We start from the raw sequence: 21,054 nt of genomic DNA, 5'->3' as shown, positions 1-21,054 counted from the left end.
AACAAAACACAAAACAAAAAAACAACAAAGAACCTGGAAAGGAGTTTCATTAAGAGGAATGGCTTGAAGTCAGAGACAGTTTACTGACAGGAGATATGTTAGGGAGATTAGTTGGCCAAGAGGAGACCAGAAAAAAAACCCAGAACAAAGGAAATATCTGAGTTTTATAACCTTTCAGGGGTTGGAGGGAAGTTCCACACCTTGTGATTTAGTCTGGGATAGCCTATGTGACAAGGACATGGAGGAGCCAGGGACTCAGTAGGACATGAATTAGAGCTTGTGAAACCACAGCACAAGACAGCTTCTTAACTGTGTCCCAGGGAAAGTGCAGAGAGTGAATGCCTGACTTCTACAGGATGTGAGATCTGACCTCTTAGAATGGCGAGGTTGTTAAGAAGCTGGCCTGGATTCTAACGCAATGCTTAGCGATCCCGAATGAAAAATCCAGAACCCTGGAGGCCACTGAATTCTAAGTCCAATATTAATGTGAGCTAAGTTGGGGTGGGTGCCTTCCCAGATCTGAGGCAAGGGGACAGCTACAAAGAACATTGAACGTGTGACTGACTGCATATAAGAGACCCTGTCCCTTGAGGAAGAACAGGCAGTGCCTACTGGGTTTACTAAGTAGCTGCTTTACCAGGCCAGGAGCAAGTTCTGCTGAAAACCAGATCTCTAGGGAGTTGGGCCAGGTCTGTGCCAGGAGAGGAAGCCATGGATACCAAAAGACATTTCAGTTTTCTCTTTAATCAGGCAACGTGGGTGGTCCTAAATCAATCCGGCTTCCGGTCACGCTGTTCAATGAGAGGTACCCTCAAGCAGCAGGAGGCGGGCTTTTTCCGCCACCATTTGCTGCGGAATCTGCTATCAGGCTTGGGAGAGAGCCGCGTGTGCCGCTCTGTGTTGAGAGCGCGGGCGAAGCCGGAACCCGGCCATGGTGAGCGCGGGGCCGGCCGTGTGCAGACCCGAGCAGCGGCCGTTGGAGCCGCCGGAGCGGGCTGTTCTGGGTCCTCCCCGGGCTGGCGGCAGCCGGACGGCGTCCTGTGCGGTCCCGGAGACCAGGTTCCCGGCGCGGCCGCCTGTGGCGTTTCCTGCTGCGGCAGCTTCAGTGTCGGGACTGTGCGGAGCGCGGGATCGTGCTGTTGTGCTGTGTGGACAAGTGTTAGGGGAAGTGAATAGTAGAGTCTGCTGGTCAAGGTCGGGACACTGGGGAAGGACAGGAAGAGGGCGGGCAAGCTGTGTTAGGGAAGAGGAAGGACGGGGTGGGAAGACAGCAGCCAGTTGGGCAGGTTCTGTGATCCCTATGAAGATCCTCCCTGAGGAACAAGTGCAGACACCTTTTCCGTTTCCCCTAGCAACTTTATCTATATGGACATTGAGAGCTCTCTTCATACCCTTGCATCTAATTTAACACCTAATTTTGGGTTAAAAGTTCTTCAAAATAAACCTCTGACTGCTCCAGGAAGGGACCACTGTGGACCCAGGGGTGGGCAGGGAGGAGAGATGTGGCCCAGGACTCACAGTCCGCACAGTAGAGGAAGCCCCTCGCAGCCCCCTCGGCTCTGTGCGCCCTCCACTCCGCAGTGCGTCCTTCCTTTCCACGTTTGCTTTCTCTCCTGCTGAAATAAAGCTTGACTGCTGCAGCTCCCTGCTGCTCTCTATGGACACAGTTAACACGCAGTCTGTGCTGTGACTTGACAGCCCTTAAATTATGGAACCTGTCTCCTGCATGCTTTCTGTAATGTAAGTTATACTGAACTAAATCAGGTGATGTGAAACTTCAGGCCCACCTGGGGACTTAGAAATGTCTGCTACTTCCTTTGTTCTTGGATAGCTCTGGAGATTGTTCTGTGGAGCTCCTCTAAGGATTGCTCTGTGGATTTTCTTTAAAGAGTCCCTCTGGCCTCCCCTATTCTCCCTCTCTCAAGTGTGGCTATCTCTTTCTATCTCACTTAACCTCATCTAAATGAAGGTCCTCACCAGGTTTTTCTTTTTTAAGAGTTACATTACTTTTTCAAATGTGTGTGTGTGTGTATGTGTGTGTGTGTGTATGTGTGTGTACTTGATTTTAGGTGCCCAAGGCGGTTAGAGGATGTGATCCCCTCAGAGCTGAGTTAAAGAGGAAAATAAATGCACCCATGCATTTATGGTTCCTTTTATGTGTATCTGATACTGTTTTTACCGGTTAATGGCTCATTTTATGCCTTAGGGCATAGTGCTCACCTTATAATAGTTTTATGAACGCTTTATAAAAAGAATACCAAAGACTGGAGAAATGAATGCCATCGTTTTCTGGTAGGACACCTATTTGTAAGTATCCTGCCTCCAAGGTGCCAGTAATGAATTTTGGTGTAGGGAGTGTTTGAACTCATGACCTTAATCTGTGTAAACACAGGTGCAGAAGGAATTTCTCTGGCCTTGCTAGTAGTCAAGTAGAATGTAACTGGAATCTACCTGTGTTGTAGCAGTTAAGATATGACTTGGGAGAACTTAAAAACTGCATTTCTGTGGCTTGAATCCCAGAACCTTAGAGAATTAGCTGTTTGAGGTCCACGAGCAAAAATGAAGTGACTGTTCCAACCCTCTGAGCAAATGCTTGGTCTCCGGACTGCCTGATTTCCACACATTATTGTAGGTGGCTCAGTGTGGCTACTGAATTGAACACGTTGTTGTAAGTGGCTCAGTGTGGCTACTGAATTGAACACGTTGTTGTAAGTGGCTCAATGTGGCTACTGAATTGAACTCAAGTCATTTATGAGAGCAATACACATAGTTTTTTGTTTTTTTGAAGTGATTTTCTTCTTTTAATTTTTGCGCTTTCATACAATATAATTTAAGGGTATTTAGATCCACTCCTCTATGCCCACCTCCCCCTATTGTCCCTGCCAAGTTTAATGTACTCATATATAATTGAGGCTTGTAGAGTCTAATTTTTGTCCCCAAATGACCTTTAATGTGGGTCCATCCAGTAGAGCCTGGTTAACCTACCAAGAGTCACATCCGTTAAAGAGACTGACTTCCCTTGCCAGCAACCATTGGTTGCCAATAGTTCCTCAGGTAGTATAGTTCTCCATGCCTACCCTGGGATTTTGTCTAGTGTGAGCTTGCATGAGACTTGTGCATGCTGTCACCATTGCTGCAAGTTCTTATGAGTAACTGATCAGCAGTCTGGAAGATTATTTACTGTGGTCATCCCCACCACCTCTGGCTCTTAAAGTCTTTCTGCTTCCTCTTCTCCAGTGATCCCTGAGCCTTGGGAGGCAGAAGTTTGATCTAGTCATCTATTCAAGAATAAGCACTATTCAGCCTCTTGTTTCGGCGCATTGCCCAGTTGTGGGTTTCTTTTTTAATCGCCATCTGCTGAATAAGGAAACTTCTCTGGTGAGAAGTGAGAGATGCATTCATTTATGGATATAAAATAAGTCATTAGGAGTGAGTTTAATACTATAACTCTTTATCAGAAAACTGATATTGGGCTCTTCCCTATACCTGGTAAGCTGTCTAATCTTAGGTTCCTAGGCCTAATATCAATGTTGGGTATGGGCTCCATTCTGTGAAGTGAACCTTAAATCCAATAAAAGAGTAGTTGGTTACTCCCATAGTATTCATACCAAAAAAAAAAAAGTTTTAGCTTTAGCTGTGGTGGCGCACACCTTTAATTCCAGCACTCAGGAAGCAGAGGCAGGCAGAGCTCTGTGAGTTCGAGGCCAGCCTGGTCTACATAGTGAGTTCAGGTCAGCAGGGGCTACAGGGAGACCTTATCTCAAAAAGACAAAAAAAAAAAATTAGCTTTGTATTGTGATTGTGTGTGTATTTGATGTGTGTGCAGGGGCTCACATTTGCCATGAGGCATGTGTGAGAAAGGAAAACTTTGTGGAGTCAGTTCTCTCCTTCAACCTTTATGTTGGTTCTGTGGATTGAGATAAGCTTGCTGGGTCTGCCAGACATGTGCCTTTATTGGCTGAGCCATGTGTATAACCCCCTCCACCTACTAATTGAGACAGGATCTTTCACTGAACAAGGAGTTCACCCATTCAGCCTGACTAGCAGCGCAGCAAGCCCCGGCATCTTATAGTCTCTACCTCCCCACCACTGGGATTTGAGGTATGTGCACCGTGCCTGGCATTTTCCTTAGTCCTGGGGATCCAATCTCTTGTCCTTATGTTTGTGTGACAAACACTTTACCAAATGAGCCATTTCCTCAGCCCTACAAATTGAGAATTTGTTTAGAACTTTCTGAGGGGTGATGAAAGTAAAGCCATCTTTGAGACCTGTACTTTGTCTTGAAGTGGGTATGTTAGAGAACGAGATGTTCCATTTTGTCTTCCCTAACAAGTGAGTGAATTTGCATGATGATGGGGTCCCCATGAAAGCAGACATTTCCTTCTGACTAATGGCTTTAATACAGATGGGATCCTGGCCTAAATGGCCAACATCTGACCAAGGTGTGCTCTCATGTGCTGAATGAGGAGATACAGGAAGCTGAATTTATGCTTACATTTGTCCACGAGAGTTCTGGAAGGGTGATAAGTGCAGCAAGGTTAGGGGTCCATTGGGAAGGGAAATAATTGAGTCTTTAATCGAATGGCTGCATAGGCAGCACCAGTTCAGTTAGGACGGAAGAGCGTTTAAATCTAGTCCTCCATGAAGGTTGAGTTGTCTTATGTGAAGAGATCAAAAGCCTCTTGGATAAGATTGTAAGATAAGGTGGCTGTTTCAGGCAGAAACAGGTTCAACATGATGTCCAATAGTTAAAAGTGACACAATAATGGGATTTTAACAGTACAGGTAAGGAGTGTGGCAGTAGTCGTCAGGAAGTTAAGGCACCAAGATTCAGTGGAGAGTCCAGTGATATTGTCAGCATTGCCCTGAGAGCAGGTAGGCAGCCTTTGCAACTAGAGTAAAATGTGGGTTGTAACTTTTAGAAAAGTTTAACCTTGGTCCAAGAAAAGTGTCTGAGGTCTGTGTCCTTGGAGGAACAGGGTTAGGATGAATTTCCTAAAGTGGGTTGGGTATGTCAGACATCAAGGGGATAAAAGAAGCAATATATGAAATTTCTGTAATAGAATCCATAAAGGTGAGAGAGCTATTCATAGTACGGTAGATTTCTTCTGATTTGCATCACAGAGTACAAGAAAATCTCCAAGAGGCTCAGGGTAGTAAAGCATAGGAGACCAGATGAACCCATGGTGTAATGGGGTTTCAGGTGGTTGTCTAGAGGATAGGTAAGTTTATTCTATAAGATAGGCAAATAATTGAGTAGGAAAGACAGAAGACCAAAATGTCCACCCTTGACTTGTCTCTTCTTTCTCACCACTTTAGAACTCAGTGTCCTCTGGGAACAAGATGCTGCCATCTTATAAATGGCAATGGCCCTCGTAGCTTGATTGCCATTAGAGATTTGACTTGATAATGCCTTGTCTAAACAGCTTCAGGTGGTCTTTTTTTCCTATAGAAGGGCTTTAAAATTGACCCAGTCCCTTGGGTTAATATGAAGGGGTGATCCCAAAAAGCTGGGGTTAGGCTTGGGCCTGTGCTTATCCTGGGAGTCATTATGGGCTTGACAGTCTGTCCCAGTGACAACATTGTGGATGAACCTGTAAGGAAAGGATTTATTTGTGGTCAGAGAGAGAGAGAGAAAACTGCAGGAGAGGTGAGTGCCTGCTTCAGGAGGTCCAGAGACTGTGTCATCCCAATGTCTTATCTAATGGATCTTCCTCTGCTCCTTTCACAGCCTGCTTTCTGATTGGTGAGCTGTGTAAATAGTTACCCATGCTTCCCCACCCAGGTGAGCTGTGTCCGTTCTTACAGTATAAGCCAAAATATACTCTTCGTTATCTTTTTAAGTTTCTTATCAGTTTGTTATCAGATTTCCTGAGAAATGAGGAAAAAAAAACCCAATAGATGGTACTTGTAATATCCACTTTAACAATGGCCCTTTATATAATTTCTCTGTCCTTTTCTTGGCAGTAGGTTTATCAGTTTTACGTACATATACAATGCCAATCTGGCCTTGAAATATTTGTTATCTTCTGTTTTACCCTGCTGACTGCTGGGATTACAAGTGTAAACCACTATGACTGATTTTTTTATTGATTGACTTTTTTTTTTTTTTTTTTTTGAGACAGGGTCTCCCTGTAGACCCAGCTAGCCTGGAACTCACTATGTAGACCAGACTAGGCTCGACCTCACAGAGATCCACCTGCCTCTGCCTCCCAAGTGCTGGGATTTGTGCACCACCACGTCCGGCTCTTTATTGATATTTTTAAAGAATCAATTATGTGATTTTTGGAGTTTCCTATTGATTTACTATTTGTAATTTTATTACATTATTATCATTTTAAAGTGCATGATTTAAGCTGATCTCTTCTTTCTCCCATTTTCTAAGGTAGAAGGTTAAGCGACTGACTTTTCATCTCTCATCATTTTGAATGTTCACATTTGTGCTTTCATTTTCTTCCAAACTCTACCTGTGTTATGGTGGTCCAGGTCTGGGATGGGTATTTCAAGGTTTTGGCCTCTTATTCCAGAATGAAATAACAGCTCACACAGATTGCAAAGTATCAAGGAAACTTTATTCAAAAGCAAAGTACAGATGAGAAAGAAATCCACTGTGAGAAAGCAGCTGAGTCAGAAAGAACTCAAGGGCTCTGAACATTTTTTGTTTCCTATTTTGGTGTTGAAGAAAAAAAGGCTAGGCATGGTGATAGCCCATGCCTTTAATTTCAGCACTTGGGAGACAGAGACAGAGGTAGAGGCAAGTGGTTGTCTGTGAATATGAGCCCAGCCTGGTCTAAATAGCAAGTTCCTGGCCAGCTAGGGCTATGTTGTGACACACTGTCTCAGAGGGGAGGGGAAGGAGGGAGAGAGAGTGACAGTATTAAGTACAAAGAGTATATTACAGGTAGCTTTATTGTGTAGTTTTCAAACTTCGTTTCAGATTTCTTAAATATTAATCTCTATGGAGTGATTGATAGACACATGAAGGGGACTTAGCTCTTCCTGGGGCTCTGGGTGTGTGCTAAGCATTGTTACAGCACTGCTAAAATCACCAGTAGTGTGAATGGTAAGTTCTTTGAAGTTGTTCTGATCCTCATTTTCTCATAGTCAAGCAGAGATAGTGGGGCAATTTGACTCCCTTATTGGCACTCGATAGACTCTCCCTTGATGACCTGAATGCCTTGACTCAGAGTACCAGGAGCTTTCCAGCCAGACCTCCTTATAACAAAACTGACATTTTATAAACTCCTGGAGCACTTTGAGAAAACTCATCATTCATTGCTGGTGATCACTCTAGCTCCTGAAGGTGTAGCCTCAGTCTGTGCTGTTCATACTGTACTGATTAAAATTTTTGCTCTCACGTGCCTTGGCAAACTGTAAATGCACAGGGCATAAATAGGCTGAATGGACTTTTGAGCAGTATTAACATCTTGCAGGACTTGCTAAACAAAATGCCGTGCGTGCCCTATTACACCATTATTCCTTTGTGTCAGAAGTCACCAGAAGCACATAATACAGGCAGGGGCTCACAGGACCTGTCAGAAAAATAGCCAGGAAAAAAAAAAAAACTAAGATCTGGAGGAAGGAATGGAGTGTCATGTAAGAATTTCTTCTAAATTAGTATTTTCTTTTAAAGGAAATAGGGAGGCCTGTAACACTCAAAAAGTAAACTTAGAGAGCTACAGAGATGACTCAGCATTTAGCAGTGCTTGCTGTCCTTCCAGAAACTGGAGTTCGGTTCCCAGCCCACATGTCTGGGGCTCACAGCTGCTTCTCATTGCAGTTCCAGAGAATCCGACATCCTCTTCTGTCCTCAGGGGAACATGACACAACTCAGCCTCACACACATACACAGAAACAAAAATAAAATAGGTACTTTAAAAACTAAATTGAGGAAGCTCAGGAATCTCCTGTAACAAGATTTCCAGTGCAGGGCTGGAGAGATGGCTCAGAGGTTAAGAGCACTGACAGGTCCTTGCAGAGGACATAGGTTTGGTTCCCAGCACCCACGTGGAACTGACAGCCATCTGTAACTCCAGTTCCGGGAGATCCAACACCCTCTTCTGAGCTCCAAGGACACTGCATGACACCAGTACGCCTTCCTTCATGCAGGCAACACAGATCAAATAATGTATATATGCTTGAGTATGCACATAAAATAAAAATAATAAAGAAGATTTTAAAAATAACAAGATTCCCAGTGCCCTTCAGCAACACTGTATGGACACATAAACATTAACATAGAAACTCTGCAGATACTGAAGATGCTTCCTCTCTGGAAGTTGCACAGTAGCTGTTCACAAACCTCCAGGTGGAGCTGGTGTGAGCTGTTACCCATCCTAAGGTGGGGTTTTTAATTGATACACTGCCTCTCTGCCAGCCATGGCTCTGTAAGTAAGCCCTCGCCCATTCTCCTATAAGCAGCTGCAGTTCATTCGCTCATTCACTAGACTTGGGTAGAATCATTTCTTTAGATTATTGTTGTTTCCCTAGTTGTTGTGATAGGCATTTGTTCATCTGCCCATGAAAAGTCACCTGAGAAGGTCGAAGGTTCAAATTCATACCAGTCGTGAGTCTTTCCCTCAGGTCAGTTAGGGAATGGAGATTGTACGACCCATCTGAGGTCCCAATGATGTGTGGCATCAGTGAAAAGGCAGCTGTACGTGTGACAGATCTCCCGGTTATCTGATATGGACTTGACTCAGTACTAAGACATTTAGAATAGTGAAACTCAATTTCATTCTGGAACCACCTATTGAGTGTCTTGATAGGAAGCTGGACTGATCTGGAGGTGATATTCAGAAAGGCAGTAGCTTTGTACTGGTCATCTGGAGAAGTCTTCTGGGGAAGTAAAGGCTGGCCAACTCTGATTCTCTCAGATCAGAGCCTATATCTGGTATCCTGGTGCAGTTTGTGTCATTTTGTTTGAATAGAAATTGAGGAACTTAATTCATTTGTCTTGAGAAATGTGTGTCCCATGGGGCACCATTGATCTAAGAATTAGTTTGCAGATGTGTGTGCAGAATGGCATAGATCACTAATGGTCAGGCTACAAGTACTGGTTGAGGAAACTCATCTAAACTTCTGCTTTTTTCAAAAAAAATGATTATTTTTTTTTTTGGCTGTGTGTATGAGAACAGTACAGTTGTGGGAGAACAACTTGACTGTGTTCTCTCCTTCAACTTTTACATGAGTTTCAGGAATCAAATTCAGGTTTCAGGTTTGTGAGGCCAAGTCCTTTACCTGCCAAGCTTTCTCCATAGTTTCCTCATGGATTTGATTCTTGAAGTGTGGAAATTGCATATATATATATATATTAGAAGAAGCATTTCATTACAGCTTTAACGTACTCAATAACAATTTCCAGAGCAAAGATATATCTCTTTCAAAAGTGCCTATAAAATTTTTAGTTTCATGGTTGAATTAATGCAGTTATACAATATTGAACAGATTATAAACTCTGTAAGACATAAAATTGAATGTTTTAAATCCTTAAAAAAGATCTCCATTTCATTTTAAAATATACTGTCTCTTACAGAAATACTCATTGTTTTTGCCAATAACACTTAAATGTTGGCACATTCATCTCTTATCTGTGTGTATCTGATTATTACTAGTCATGGCCAGTTGCACTCGGATCCTTAGCACCTGTGTATGGATATAAACTCATCAGGTAGATTTCAGTGGTAATGTTTATCACCTCTACTACTTAACATGACATACATTTTTATTCTTCCTCCTCAAATATAACTCATTTTTTAAATTTCTTGATATCACACAGAACATCCCAAACAATCTTATTCATCTATACACCCCCTTCCCAGATGGCACCCTCCCATATCCCCCCTCCACGACTAGAGCCCTTATCTCTGTCTTCCCTGCTACTGTCTGCTGGGGTGTCAGCACCCCCAGCCATTCCCCAGTACTTGTCCATCCAGTGAATCTATCAGCCTATCTAGAGGTCTTTGTTTTAGGAAGGTCAGCTGTTCCTCATCTAGCAGCAATCAATTGTCAGTATTCCTTTAGATAAGACTGGGGTCTGCTGTTTATTTTCCCAGTTCTTTGCTGGGTTACTATCTGGGAGTCTCTTGGGCCACCCTTGCTAACAACTCAAAAGAAGGTATCTCCTATTTGACATTGTTTCTTGTTATATAGCCTTTAGCTAAACATATGGACTCTAAAAAAATTATATTGGCCCCTTTAATCTTTGGTAATACTTTCCTTTTTGGGTGTTTAAGGCCATACTATTGGTCCAGATAAACCAATTTATTTTTACTCTTAAGGCTATTTGAGGATCTGTTCCTCAGGGGTCACATGGGCTTGGGAGGAGCCCCTGGCTCCTTTCTTTTACCAGTTCCGTCTATGTGAAGATAAGTAAAATGTCCTACTCAACCATGGTCAGCTTTGCTTGGAAACATGGAGGAAATGGTTCCTTTCTGTTGACCCTCCTCTTTGTAGACTGGACACTGGTTCAAGTCCATCTTGTGGGGTCTCCACAGCCTCCTTGATCAAGAGGACAGGTGACTCAGCACAGTTATAGGACATTTTGAGAGATGCTCATAGTCCCCTAGAACTAGTCAACCTAGGAGGGCAAGGAGGAAACACTGTCCTTTATGTCCCTCTGAGCAAATTAGTATAGGCCTCAAAGTATGTTTTGTTAAACATCCAAGAATGTTAGTTCCACCAGTCTGGTACTTTTAATTACCATGTGCCATGTAGATAAATCTTGGGCAAAGACCAATTGTTCTCAGATAAACCTTGCCTAGACATATATTTCTTGATCTAGGATGTATAATTTGTCAGTAGGTTGTTGGACTAATATGGTTCCCTCTGGTTTTTAAAACTAGCTAGGCATTATTTATCTATTGCATTGTCTAACCCTTACATCATGGTTTCCCCAATTAAGGTGCCCCCAATTTTCCTATTTCTCCCTTAATAATACCCGTCTCCTCTGGTCCTACCTCTCTTGAGTTCCTTCTTTCCCTTTATCCCCTAGGTTCCTTATATACCATTCCATCACCCCTCCCTTAAATTAACCCAATTTTTATCCAATCAGGATTTGGTGCTAGGATCCATATATGAGGGAGAACTTATGTCGGTTTTTTGTTTGTTTGTTTGTTTTCTGAATCTGTGTTACTTCACTTAGTATAACAGTTTCTAGTTCCATCCATTTACTTGCAAATTTCATGATTTCATACTTCCATCTCTTAGCTATTGTGAAAAGAGCAGCAACAAATATGGATGTACAAGTGTCTCTGCAATAGTATAAGTTCTTTGGGTATATTCCAAGGAGTGGTATAATTGGGACAAATGGTAGGTTCATTTGTAGTTTATTAAGAGTTCTCCACACTGCTTTCCATACAGGTTGACCAAGTTTGCAATCCCTCCAGCAGTGGATGAGTGTTTCCCTTTCCCCACATCCTCTCCAACATTTGTTATCATTTGTTCTCTTGATCTTAGCCAGTCTGACTGGGTAAGATGAAATCTTAAAGTGGTTTTAATTTGCAGTTCCCTAATTAAAAGATGTTGAACATCTTTTAAGATGTTTCTTAGCCATCTTTATTTCTTCTTTTGAGAACTCTCTGTTCAGCTCCTTAGCCCATTTTTCAATTGGGTTAATTCCTGTCTTCATTCTTGGTTTCTTGAGTTTGTTATATATTCTGGATGTTAAACCTCTGTTAGATGTGTCACTGGTGAAGATTTTCTCCAATTCTGTGGGTTTTCTGTTCGTTTCCCTGGTTGCCTCCTTTGATGTACAGAAGCTTTTTAGTTTAATGAGGTCCCATTTGTTGATTCTTGACCTTGTTTCCTGGGCAATTGATATCTGGTTTAGAAAATCCTTTCCTACACCTATATCTTGTAGTTTTTTGCCAATGTTTTCTTCTAACAGTTTCAGAGTTTCAGGCTTTACATTGAGGTCTTTGATCCATTTGGAATTGACTTTTGTGCATAGTGAAAGATAGGGGTTTAGTTTCATTCTTCTACAGGTGAGGATCCAGTTTTGCCAGCACCATTTGCTGAACATCCATTTGTTAAATATGCTCTTTCCTCCTTTGTGTGATTTTGTCTCCTTTGTCGAATATCAGGTGGCTGAAATTGCATGTACTCAGGTTTGGGTCTTCAATGATGTTCCATTGATTTATTTGTCTATTTTTGTGCCAGTACCATGCTGTTTTTATGACAATAGCTCTGTAGTATATATTGGTATAGTAATCCCCCCAGTGTTGCTTTTGGTGCTCAGGATTCCTTTGGCTATGCAGGGTATTTTGTGCTTCCATATGAATTTAAGGATGGGTTTTGCTAATTCTGTAAAGCATGTCATGGGGATTTTGATTGGGGTTGCATTGAATGTATATATTGCTTTTAGAAGGATGCTCATTTTCACACTATTAATTCTTCCAATTCATGAGCATGGGAGGTCCTTCCATTTTCTGATGTCTTCCTCAATCTCTTTCTTTAAATATTTAAAATTATCATTGTAGAGGTCTTTAATATCTTTGGTCAGGTTTGTTCTGAGATATTTTATTTTATTTTATTTTATTTATTTTTTTGCAGCTATTGTGACAGGGAGTGTTTCCATGTGCTCTTTCTGTGATTGCTTGTTATTGGTATATAGAAAGGCTACTGATTTTTGTAGATTAATTTTGTAACCTGCCACTTTACTGAAAGTGTTGATCAGTTCTAGGAGTTTTCTGGTGGAACTTTTGGAATCTCTTCGGTATAGTATCATATACTCTGCAAAAAGTGATAATTTGATCTCTTCTTTTCCAATGATTACTCCTTTACTTTCCTGTTTTTGTCTTATTGCTTTTGCAAGAGTTTCAAGCACTATGTTGAAAAGGAGTGGAGATAGTGGACAGCCTTGTCTGGTTCCTGATTTCAATGGGAATGCTTCCAGTTTTTCTCCATTTAGAATGATATTAGCTGTGTGTTTGTTATATATGGCTTTAATTATGTTGAGGTATGTTCCCTCCAGTCCAATTCCTTCTAGGACTTTGAACATAAATGCATGTTGAATTTTGTCAAAGGCCTTCTCTGCTTCTATTGAGATGACCATGTGGTTCTTCTCTTTGAGCCCATTTATATTATTTATGACATTTATTGACTTATGTATATTGAACCATCCCTGCAGCTCTGGATGATCATGGTGGATGATCTTTTTGATGTGTGTCTGTAGGCAGTTTCAGAGTATCTTGTTGAAAATTTTTGCATCTGTGTTCATTAAGGATATGGGTCTATAGTTTTATTTTTTGGTTGTATCTGTACCTGGCTTTGGTATTAGAGTCATGCTGGCTTCATAGAAGGAATTTGGAAGTTCTCCCTCCATTTCTATCTTTTTGAATAAATTAAGTAGTATTGGATGTAGATCGTCTTTAAATATCTGGTAGAATTCTGCTGTAAATCCATTTGGTCCTGGGCTTTTTTTAGTTGAGAGGTTTTGTATTACTGTTTCAATTTCTTTTTGTGTTATGGATCTGTTTACACTGTTAATCTCTTCTTGGTTTAGTTTTGGTGGTTCTCATACCTTTAGATATGCATCCATTTCTTTTAGGTTTTCAGATTTAGTAGCATATAGGTTTTTAAAGTAATCCCTTATAATGTTCTGGATCTTTTTGGTGTCTGTTGTGATATTTCCCCTTTCACCTCTGATTTTGTTGATTTGGAGGTGCTCTTTCTTTTGGTTAACTGGGCTAGTGGTCTGTCAATCTTGTTTATCATTTCAAAGAACCAGCTCTTGAATTCGTTGATTCTTTGTATTTTTTTCTTTGTTTCCATTTCATTAATTTCTGCTCTGATTTTTGTTATTTTTTCTTGTCTGCTGGGTTTTGGTTTCATTTGTTGTTACTTTTCAAGTGTCTTGAGTTGCAATGTTAAGTTATTTATTTGTGTTCTTTCTGATTTTTTTAATGCAGGCACTTAGAGCTATAAACTTCCCACTAAGGACAGCTTTCAGCATGTGCCAGAGGTTTTGTTGTGTTGTATTGTCCTTTTCATTTAGTTCCAGGAATACTTTTATTTCTTAATTTCTCCTTTGTCCCATTCATCCTTCAGGAGTGTGTTGTTTAATCTCCGTGTGTTCATGTGGTTACTAGGGCTTCTTCCGGTGTTGATTTTAAGCTTTATTGCATTGTGGTCTGATCGAATGCATGGAATTATTTCAGTCTTTTTGTATTTGTTGAGGCTTGTTTTGTGCCCCAGTGTATATATGGTCGATTTTGGAGAAGGTTCCATGGGGTGTTGAATAGAAAGTATATCCTTTGGTGCTTGGGTAGAATACTCGGTAGATGTCTGTTAGGTCCATTTGATGTTTGGTATTACTTAATTCAGATGTCTCTCTGTTAACTCTCTGCCCTGTTGACCTATCTAATGGAGACAGTGGGGTATTGAAGTCCCCTACTATTAATGAGTTGGGATTAATCTGGGTCTTAAAGTCCTGTATTGCTGTGTTTATGAAGTTGGGTGCTCCAGAGTTTGGTGAATATATGTTTATGAATGTAATAGCTTCTTGATTTGTTGTTCCTTTCATCAGAATGAAGTGGCCTGTTTTATCTCTTCTGATTAGTTTTAGTTTAAAGTCTATTTTGTCAGATATTAGAATTGCAATGCCTGGTTTTTTCTTAGTATTATTTGCTTGGAATATTTTTTTCCATCCTTTTACCTTAAGGTAGCGCCTGTCCTTGAAAGTGAAATGAGTTTCTTCCTGACAACAAAAATATGGGTTTTGTTTATTAATCCATTCACCCAGTCTGTGTCTTTTGACTGGGGACTTCAGTCTGTTGATATTTAAAGTTATTAATGAAAGCTGTGTATTAAATCCTGTCGTTTTTATTTTTGTTCACCTTCTTGATACAGTTGTGCTTTTCCACAGTTATACCTTCATGGAATTTCTTTCTGCAACCCCTTGGGTACAGTCATTCCCTTCTTCAGCTCTTTGTATTGCTTCAAGAACTCTCTGAAGGGCTGGTTTGTGGACATGAATTCTTTCAGCCTATTTATGTCATGGAAGATTTTTCTTTCCCCTTCGACTATAGTAGACATTTTGGCTGGGTATAGTAATCTGGGTTGGCATCTGTGGTCATTTAAAACTGGGAATATTTTGGTCCAAGCTCTTCTGGCTTTCATAATTTGCACTGAAAAGTCAGCTGTAATGCTGATGTTTTTTCCTTTATATGTGACTTGATGTTTTTCTTTTGCAGCTTTTATTATTGTCTCTGTTTTGTACGTGTAGTGTTTTTACTATGATGTGCCATGGAGGGTTTCTTTTCTAGTCCTATTTGGTGTTCTATATGCTTCTTGTATTTGTATGGCATGTCTTTCTTTAATTTGGGGAAATTTTCTTCTACAGTTCTGTTGAAGATCTGGTCTGCACCGTTATCTTGAGATTCTTCTAATCGGCTTACTGAGTGTTTCACTTCCTTCTTCATTTCAATCTGAGTAGTCTTCAATATTTCTAACTCTTTTATCCCTATCTTCCTTCAGCTCTTTGATTTCTTTGTGTGTTCTTTAAATTCACTGAAATCTTTTATCATGTTTATAATGGCCTCAAGGCATGTGCCATGATGATCCACTTGACTGACAATTCCTTTTCTAATCGGCTTACTGAGTGTTTCACTTCCTTCTTCATTTCAATCTGAGTAGTCTTCAATATTTCTAACTCTTTTATCCCTATCTTCCTTCAGCTCTTTGATTTCTTTGTGTGTTCTTTAAATTCACTGAAATCTTTTATCATGTTTATAATGGCCTCAAGGCATGTGCCATGATGATCCACTTGACTGACAATTCCTAGATATTTGTTATCACTTGTCAATTTGAAAAAAGAATATTTGGCCAGGTGGGATGGTGCATGCCTTTAATCCCAGCACTCGGGAGGCAGAGGCAGGTGAATCTCTGTGAGTTCAAGGCCAGCCTGGTCTACATAGTGAGTTCCAGGACAGCTGGGGCTACAGGGAGACCCTGTCTCAAAAGGACAAAAAAAACCAATATTTGATGACTTCCAAAATGTATATTTTGGAGATTCAGGAGATTTTCTAAAAGTATAAGGAAGGCATGAGTTTGGCGACAGTGCACTTCTTCCTGCTTCCCTCTTTCCCTCCCTTGCTTCCTCCCTGTCTCATTCTCCCGCTTCCTCCCTCCCTCCCTTCATCTGGAAGTAGGTGTTTTGCTCTGTTGCATAGGCTGACTTGGATTCCTGGACTCAAGTGAACCTTGCTTCTTATCCTCTGATGCAGCTATGACTATACACACGTGTCAGTGTAACTGGCTCATTGAGTTTTTTCTAAGCACATGATATTTTCTACTTGCTCCATTCTCACTTGACATTTTACACATAAATATTTTTAGGATCTTTAAATATCGATCATTTATAATATTTGTTGCTCGATTAAATTTGTGCTTACAGCATATAAATGATGTCTTCTGTAAACACACAGAAAGGGCTCATTTCCTCATTTTAACAAGTTGTGACAGCATGTATGAAATTGTGCCCACCAAGGAAGCTTGTTGCACTCAGTGCCTGTTATTATTTGGAGGCATGAGAACTGATTCTCTAATTAGCTCTGTGAGATTAGAACAGATTAATAGACTTTTAGAATGAGGACAGAGGTTCATAAAGTTCATAGAAATCATTATGATGAGTGACTTTTCATTTAGGATCATGTAATCTAGCACAATGTTAAATTTCTTCATGCTGTCAAAACTTAAACACCGTGAGCAGGAAGTTCTAAAGATAAGCAGGCTCTTGCATGCTAATGCTAACAGCGTTGTCTATATCAGGTGGTGGAACTTTCTTAAGATAGAAAATAGAAATAGGCTGTGGAAAGACAACTGGGACAGAGCAGCAGCACAGCCTGTGCAGTGCGCCCAGTAATGAGAAAAGTGTTTCTTGAGGTGTTCTTTCCTTTCTAAACCACTCCATGCTTGCATTAGAACTGCTGAGTTATGAAACAAATGTATGGCTAGCACAGAACATATTATCAATGGAGTCTATGGAATGTTTAGGATTCTGTGACATTTGAGGATGTTGCTGTGAACTTCACCCAGGAAGAATGGGCTTTGCTGGATCTTTCTCAGAAGAATCTCTACAGAGATGTGATGCTGGAAACCTGTAGGAACCTCACTGCTATAGGTAAAAATATAATACCTTCATTTCATAAGTTAGGCAACAAGTGTTTCTGTGTATTGATGATCATCTGTGATTTGAAATATGGAAAAGGGTGAATGTAGTGTATGAATCCGTCATGATCCAATATACACTAGAGCTAGCAATTTGTTTTTCACTAATTTCTAATTCACCATAAATTTTGTTTGACTACTTTTTAGGCCACAAATGGGAAGATCAGATGAGATCTGGAAGACATCTAAGGTAATTTATATGCAAAAGTGGAAGCAAATTTCCTTTGAAGGATCTTCTGTTCTTTCTCTCTCTCTCTCTCTCTCTCTCTCTCTCTCTCTCTCGTGTGTGTATTTCTGTGGAGTGGCTGTGTGTGTTTGCAGATGTGTGGGTGTGTATGCACAACCTTTTGTGAAGGTGCCCACAGAGTCCAGAAAAGGGTGTTGGATTCATGGACTTCAAATTACAAGAAGTTGTAAACCGCTGAATATGGGTGCTGGCATTAAACTCTGGTCCTCTGGCCATCTCTCCAGTCCCCTAATGAAAATTTTAATGTAATTGTCTGTGAATAAACAAACAAAACAAATAAGTATAGCTTTAAATTTATTCATCATTATGTCTTGTAACTTGTACTTCAGTGTAAGAATGCTATTCGTGTTTCCTTTTTATCATCCCTGTGTGGGAGACATATTGTCAAATCATCATTCCATTTAGTTTCAGACCATTCAAATATGGCAGAAGACATATACTTTAACTGATTTTTGGAACAGTGTGTGACTTATATCTTGTAATAAATTTTTAGTAATAAATTGACTTACTGATATACTTGCTGTTTTTATAGAAGTTCCATGCTTAAGACATTCTGTGAGCATAAAGAAGATCTTCAAGATGGAGAAACTTCCACTTGCATAGAAAATTCCAATATGAGCATGACAATTTCTAGTGACCTAACACCATGTGGACATAGTGTGTGTAGAAATGTTTCCATGTGTCATTCACCCATTAATAACCATCCTATATCTCCCTCTCAGTATAAACCATATGAGCATGAAGAGTATGGAAACAAGCCCCAGAACTCTAACTCTCTCACAAGCTGTCTAAGACATATGAGAACACACATGATGTATGGACCTGCTAAATCTAAGACTTGTTTAAAACCTTTTGGTTTGCCAAGTTCATTGGAAACACATCAAGAAAAACACAGTGCAGGAAAATTCTATCAATACAAGGAATGTAGAAAGGCTTCTATTGATGCCAATTCATGTAACACGCATGGAGGAACTCAAACTGTAAAAAAATATCAATGTAATATATGTGGTAAATATTTGTGTTCATCCACTTCTCTTCTAGGACACAAAAGAATTCATAGTGGGGAAAAACCCTATGAATGTAAACAATGTAGTAAAGCCTTTAGATTTCCTAGTTCCTTACAGTTACATGAAAGAATTCATACAGGTGAAAAACCCTATGAATGTGAACAGTGTCTTAAGACCTTTAGGAATCACACTAGTCTTCAATTACATAAAAGAATTCATACTGGAGAAAAACCCTATGAATGTAAACAATGTGATAAGGCCTTTAGACAGCTTAATAATCTTAAAGTACATGAAAGAATTCATACTGGTGAAAAACCGAAGGAATGTAAACATTGTGGTAGAGCCTTTCGACATGATGGCAATCTTCAAAGACATGAAAAAAATCATATTGTAATAAAATCCAAGGAATGTAAACAATGTGGTAAAGTCTTTAGACGTTACAGCCAACTTCAGAGACATGAAAGAATTCATACTGGAGCCAAACCCTATGAATGTAAACAATGTGGAAAAGATTTTACAAGTCTCAGTCATCTTCATAGACACAAAAAAATTCATGCTCGAGAAAAATGCTCTGAAGGTAAACAATGTGGTAAGAGTTTTAGCTGGCACAGTAGTCTTAAGTTACATGAAAAAATTCATACTACAGAAAAACCCAGGGAATGTAAACCATGTGGTAAAGTCTTTAGATATGATTCTCATGTTCAAAATCATGAAATTCATAATGGAGAAAAACCCTTTGAATGTAAACAATGTGGAAAAGCCTTTAGATATCACCGTTGTCTTTATAGGCACAAGAAAATCCATACTGGAGAAAAACCCTATGAATGTAAACAATGTGGAAAAGCCTTTAGAGAATACTATAATCTTCAATCACATGAAAAAATTCATACTGGCGAAAAACCCTATGAATGTAAACTATGTGGTAAAGCCTTTACACATCACGGTGATCTTCGAAAACATGAAAAATTTCATACTGGAGAAAAACCTCATGAATGTAAACGATGTGGTAAATCCTTTAGATGTTACAGTGATCTTCGAAGACATGAAAATATTCATACCTTAGAAAAACAATATGACTGTAAACAATGTGATAAAGCTTTTACATGTCATCGTTACCTTAAGAAGCATGAAAAATATCATACTGGGAAAAAAACCCAATAGATGTAAACCATGTGTAAAGCTTTTGTATGTCACCATTATGTTCAGTCACATGAAAGAATTCATACTAGAGAAAAGTCTTGAGAATATAAAAAATGTGGTAAAGCCTTTACACATCACTGTAATCTTCAAAAACATGAAGAAATTGACAATAGATCTAAATCCTGTGAATGTGAACTATATGACAAAGCCTTTGGATGCCACAGTTATTTTGAATTACATGAAAAACTTCATACTAGAAAAAGCCCTATGAATGTGAACAATGTGGTAAAGCTTTTAGACATCACACTTACCTTCGGTGACGTGAAATAATCCATACTGCAGTAAAACTTTAAAGACTGTGTAGTAAAGCTTTTAGATGCCATAGTTAAAAAAAAAATCATACTGGTGAAAAAACATAAGAATGTAATGTGGTAAAGGCTTTTGAGAACTCAGTTATTTTAAAATGGACAAAAGAACTCATACTGAGCAGAAAAAACTCAGTCAATGTACACAGTGTGGAAAACCCTTTAGATCCCACAGTTCTTTGCAATTACGTGGAAAAATTCCTTGTGCCTAAGAACCCTCAGAGTGTGAATAATGCCTTTAGATGTTGCACTTGCTTTAATTTCATGGTAGAGCAGTTACATAGCACAGTGTTCTTTAAATATCAAGTGGCTTGTGGGAGAAAATCCCTAGAAATGTAAAATCAAAATGGTGTTAATCCTTTTATAAAGGTTCACTTCATTTATAGACAACTCACTCTCAAACATCCTATTGGTGTGTTTGTCAATCTCTTAAGGGATGAATTCACTAACGTATGTGTCCTGTTAATGTCCATCAGCCAGGCTTCAACTGAGAACAGGCCAAGCATGTGATTGGGACCTTATAACTTGGTGTAGATATAAAGATCTCTGAGGAAAAAGCAATGTTTCATCTGTGTGTTTTCTTCTTTCTGCTGCTGTGGCTGCTGTTGTTGCTGCTACAGTCCTCCAGTGACAGACTGCAGCTCCACTGGCCTTCCAACATGGACTAAGTAGCGATCGCTCTTGGAAGTTTTAGGTGTTCACTGCCAGAATGGAACTGCTGAGGATGCAGCTTTGTGGACTGAGCAGCTTCTGTGTTGTCGGCCTCTCTGTTGTGCACATGACCTTGATGATCTACAGCACGGCTGTGTAAGCTGTTCTTCTGAACCTGTTTCATGGCACATACACATTCTTTTGGTTTTGTTCCTCTGCAGTATTCTTTGTTGCATAGTTTCTGGTACCATGATGGGTTGTAGAGAAACAAATAATGGCTGATGGTCTTTCATTGTCCAAGTTCTTCTGTAGGATACACAGTCCCTGCATTTGATCCTGTGCAGCACATATACTGCACCAGAGAAATAAATTCCTTTTAATAAAAAAAGTTTCTGGGTGTCTGTTAAAAAAGGACTTAGATCTCAAATAAATGGATTAATTCATACTTATTATGAAATTAACTATAATGTCTCCA

The 21,054-nt window shown here is 39.9% G+C and overlaps 1 protein-coding gene across 2 annotated transcripts; it reads left to right on the top strand.

Moving 5' to 3' along the window:
- Positions 1-829: 829 nt before the first annotated feature.
- Positions 830-20,944, top strand: LOC103738611 (zinc finger protein 709). 2 transcript variants are annotated; one of them, XM_017799546.2, is made up of 4 exons: positions 830-934; positions 16,996-17,122; positions 17,317-17,359; positions 17,949-20,944. In XM_017799546.2, the coding sequence occupies exons 1-4, from the start codon at positions 932-934 to the stop codon at positions 19,582-19,584; spliced, it is 1,809 nt and encodes a 602-aa protein (XP_017655035.1). In that variant the 5' UTR covers positions 830-931; the 3' UTR covers positions 19,585-20,944. The 2 variants fall into 2 exon arrangements, with proteins under 2 accessions (XP_017655035.1, XP_017655036.1); XM_017799547.2 differs by lacking the exon at positions 830-934 and adding an exon at positions 5,735-5,785.
- The last annotated feature ends 110 nt before the right edge of the window (positions 20,945-21,054 follow it).

This window comes from Nannospalax galili, unplaced genomic scaffold (assembly GCF_000622305.1).
Source record: "Nannospalax galili isolate Female #2095 unplaced genomic scaffold, S.galili_v1.0 scaffold1519, whole genome shotgun sequence".
Taxonomy (NCBI): domain Eukaryota; kingdom Metazoa; phylum Chordata; class Mammalia; order Rodentia; family Spalacidae; genus Nannospalax; species Nannospalax galili.
This window is presented reverse-complemented; position numbering and strand designations above follow the sequence as displayed.

What these genes read in the sequence shown, in the direction of transcription:
- LOC103738611 (XM_017799546.2), top strand. An exon ending in TAGGAACCTCACTGCTATAG is followed by an intron (nt 17,123 to 17,316) that starts GTAAAAATATAA and finishes ACTACTTTTTAG; the next exon opens with GCCACAAATGGGAAGATCAG. An exon ending in AGATCTGGAAGACATCTAAG is followed by an intron (nt 17,360 to 17,948) that starts GTAATTTATATG and finishes CTGTTTTTATAG; the next exon opens with AAGTTCCATGCTTAAGACAT.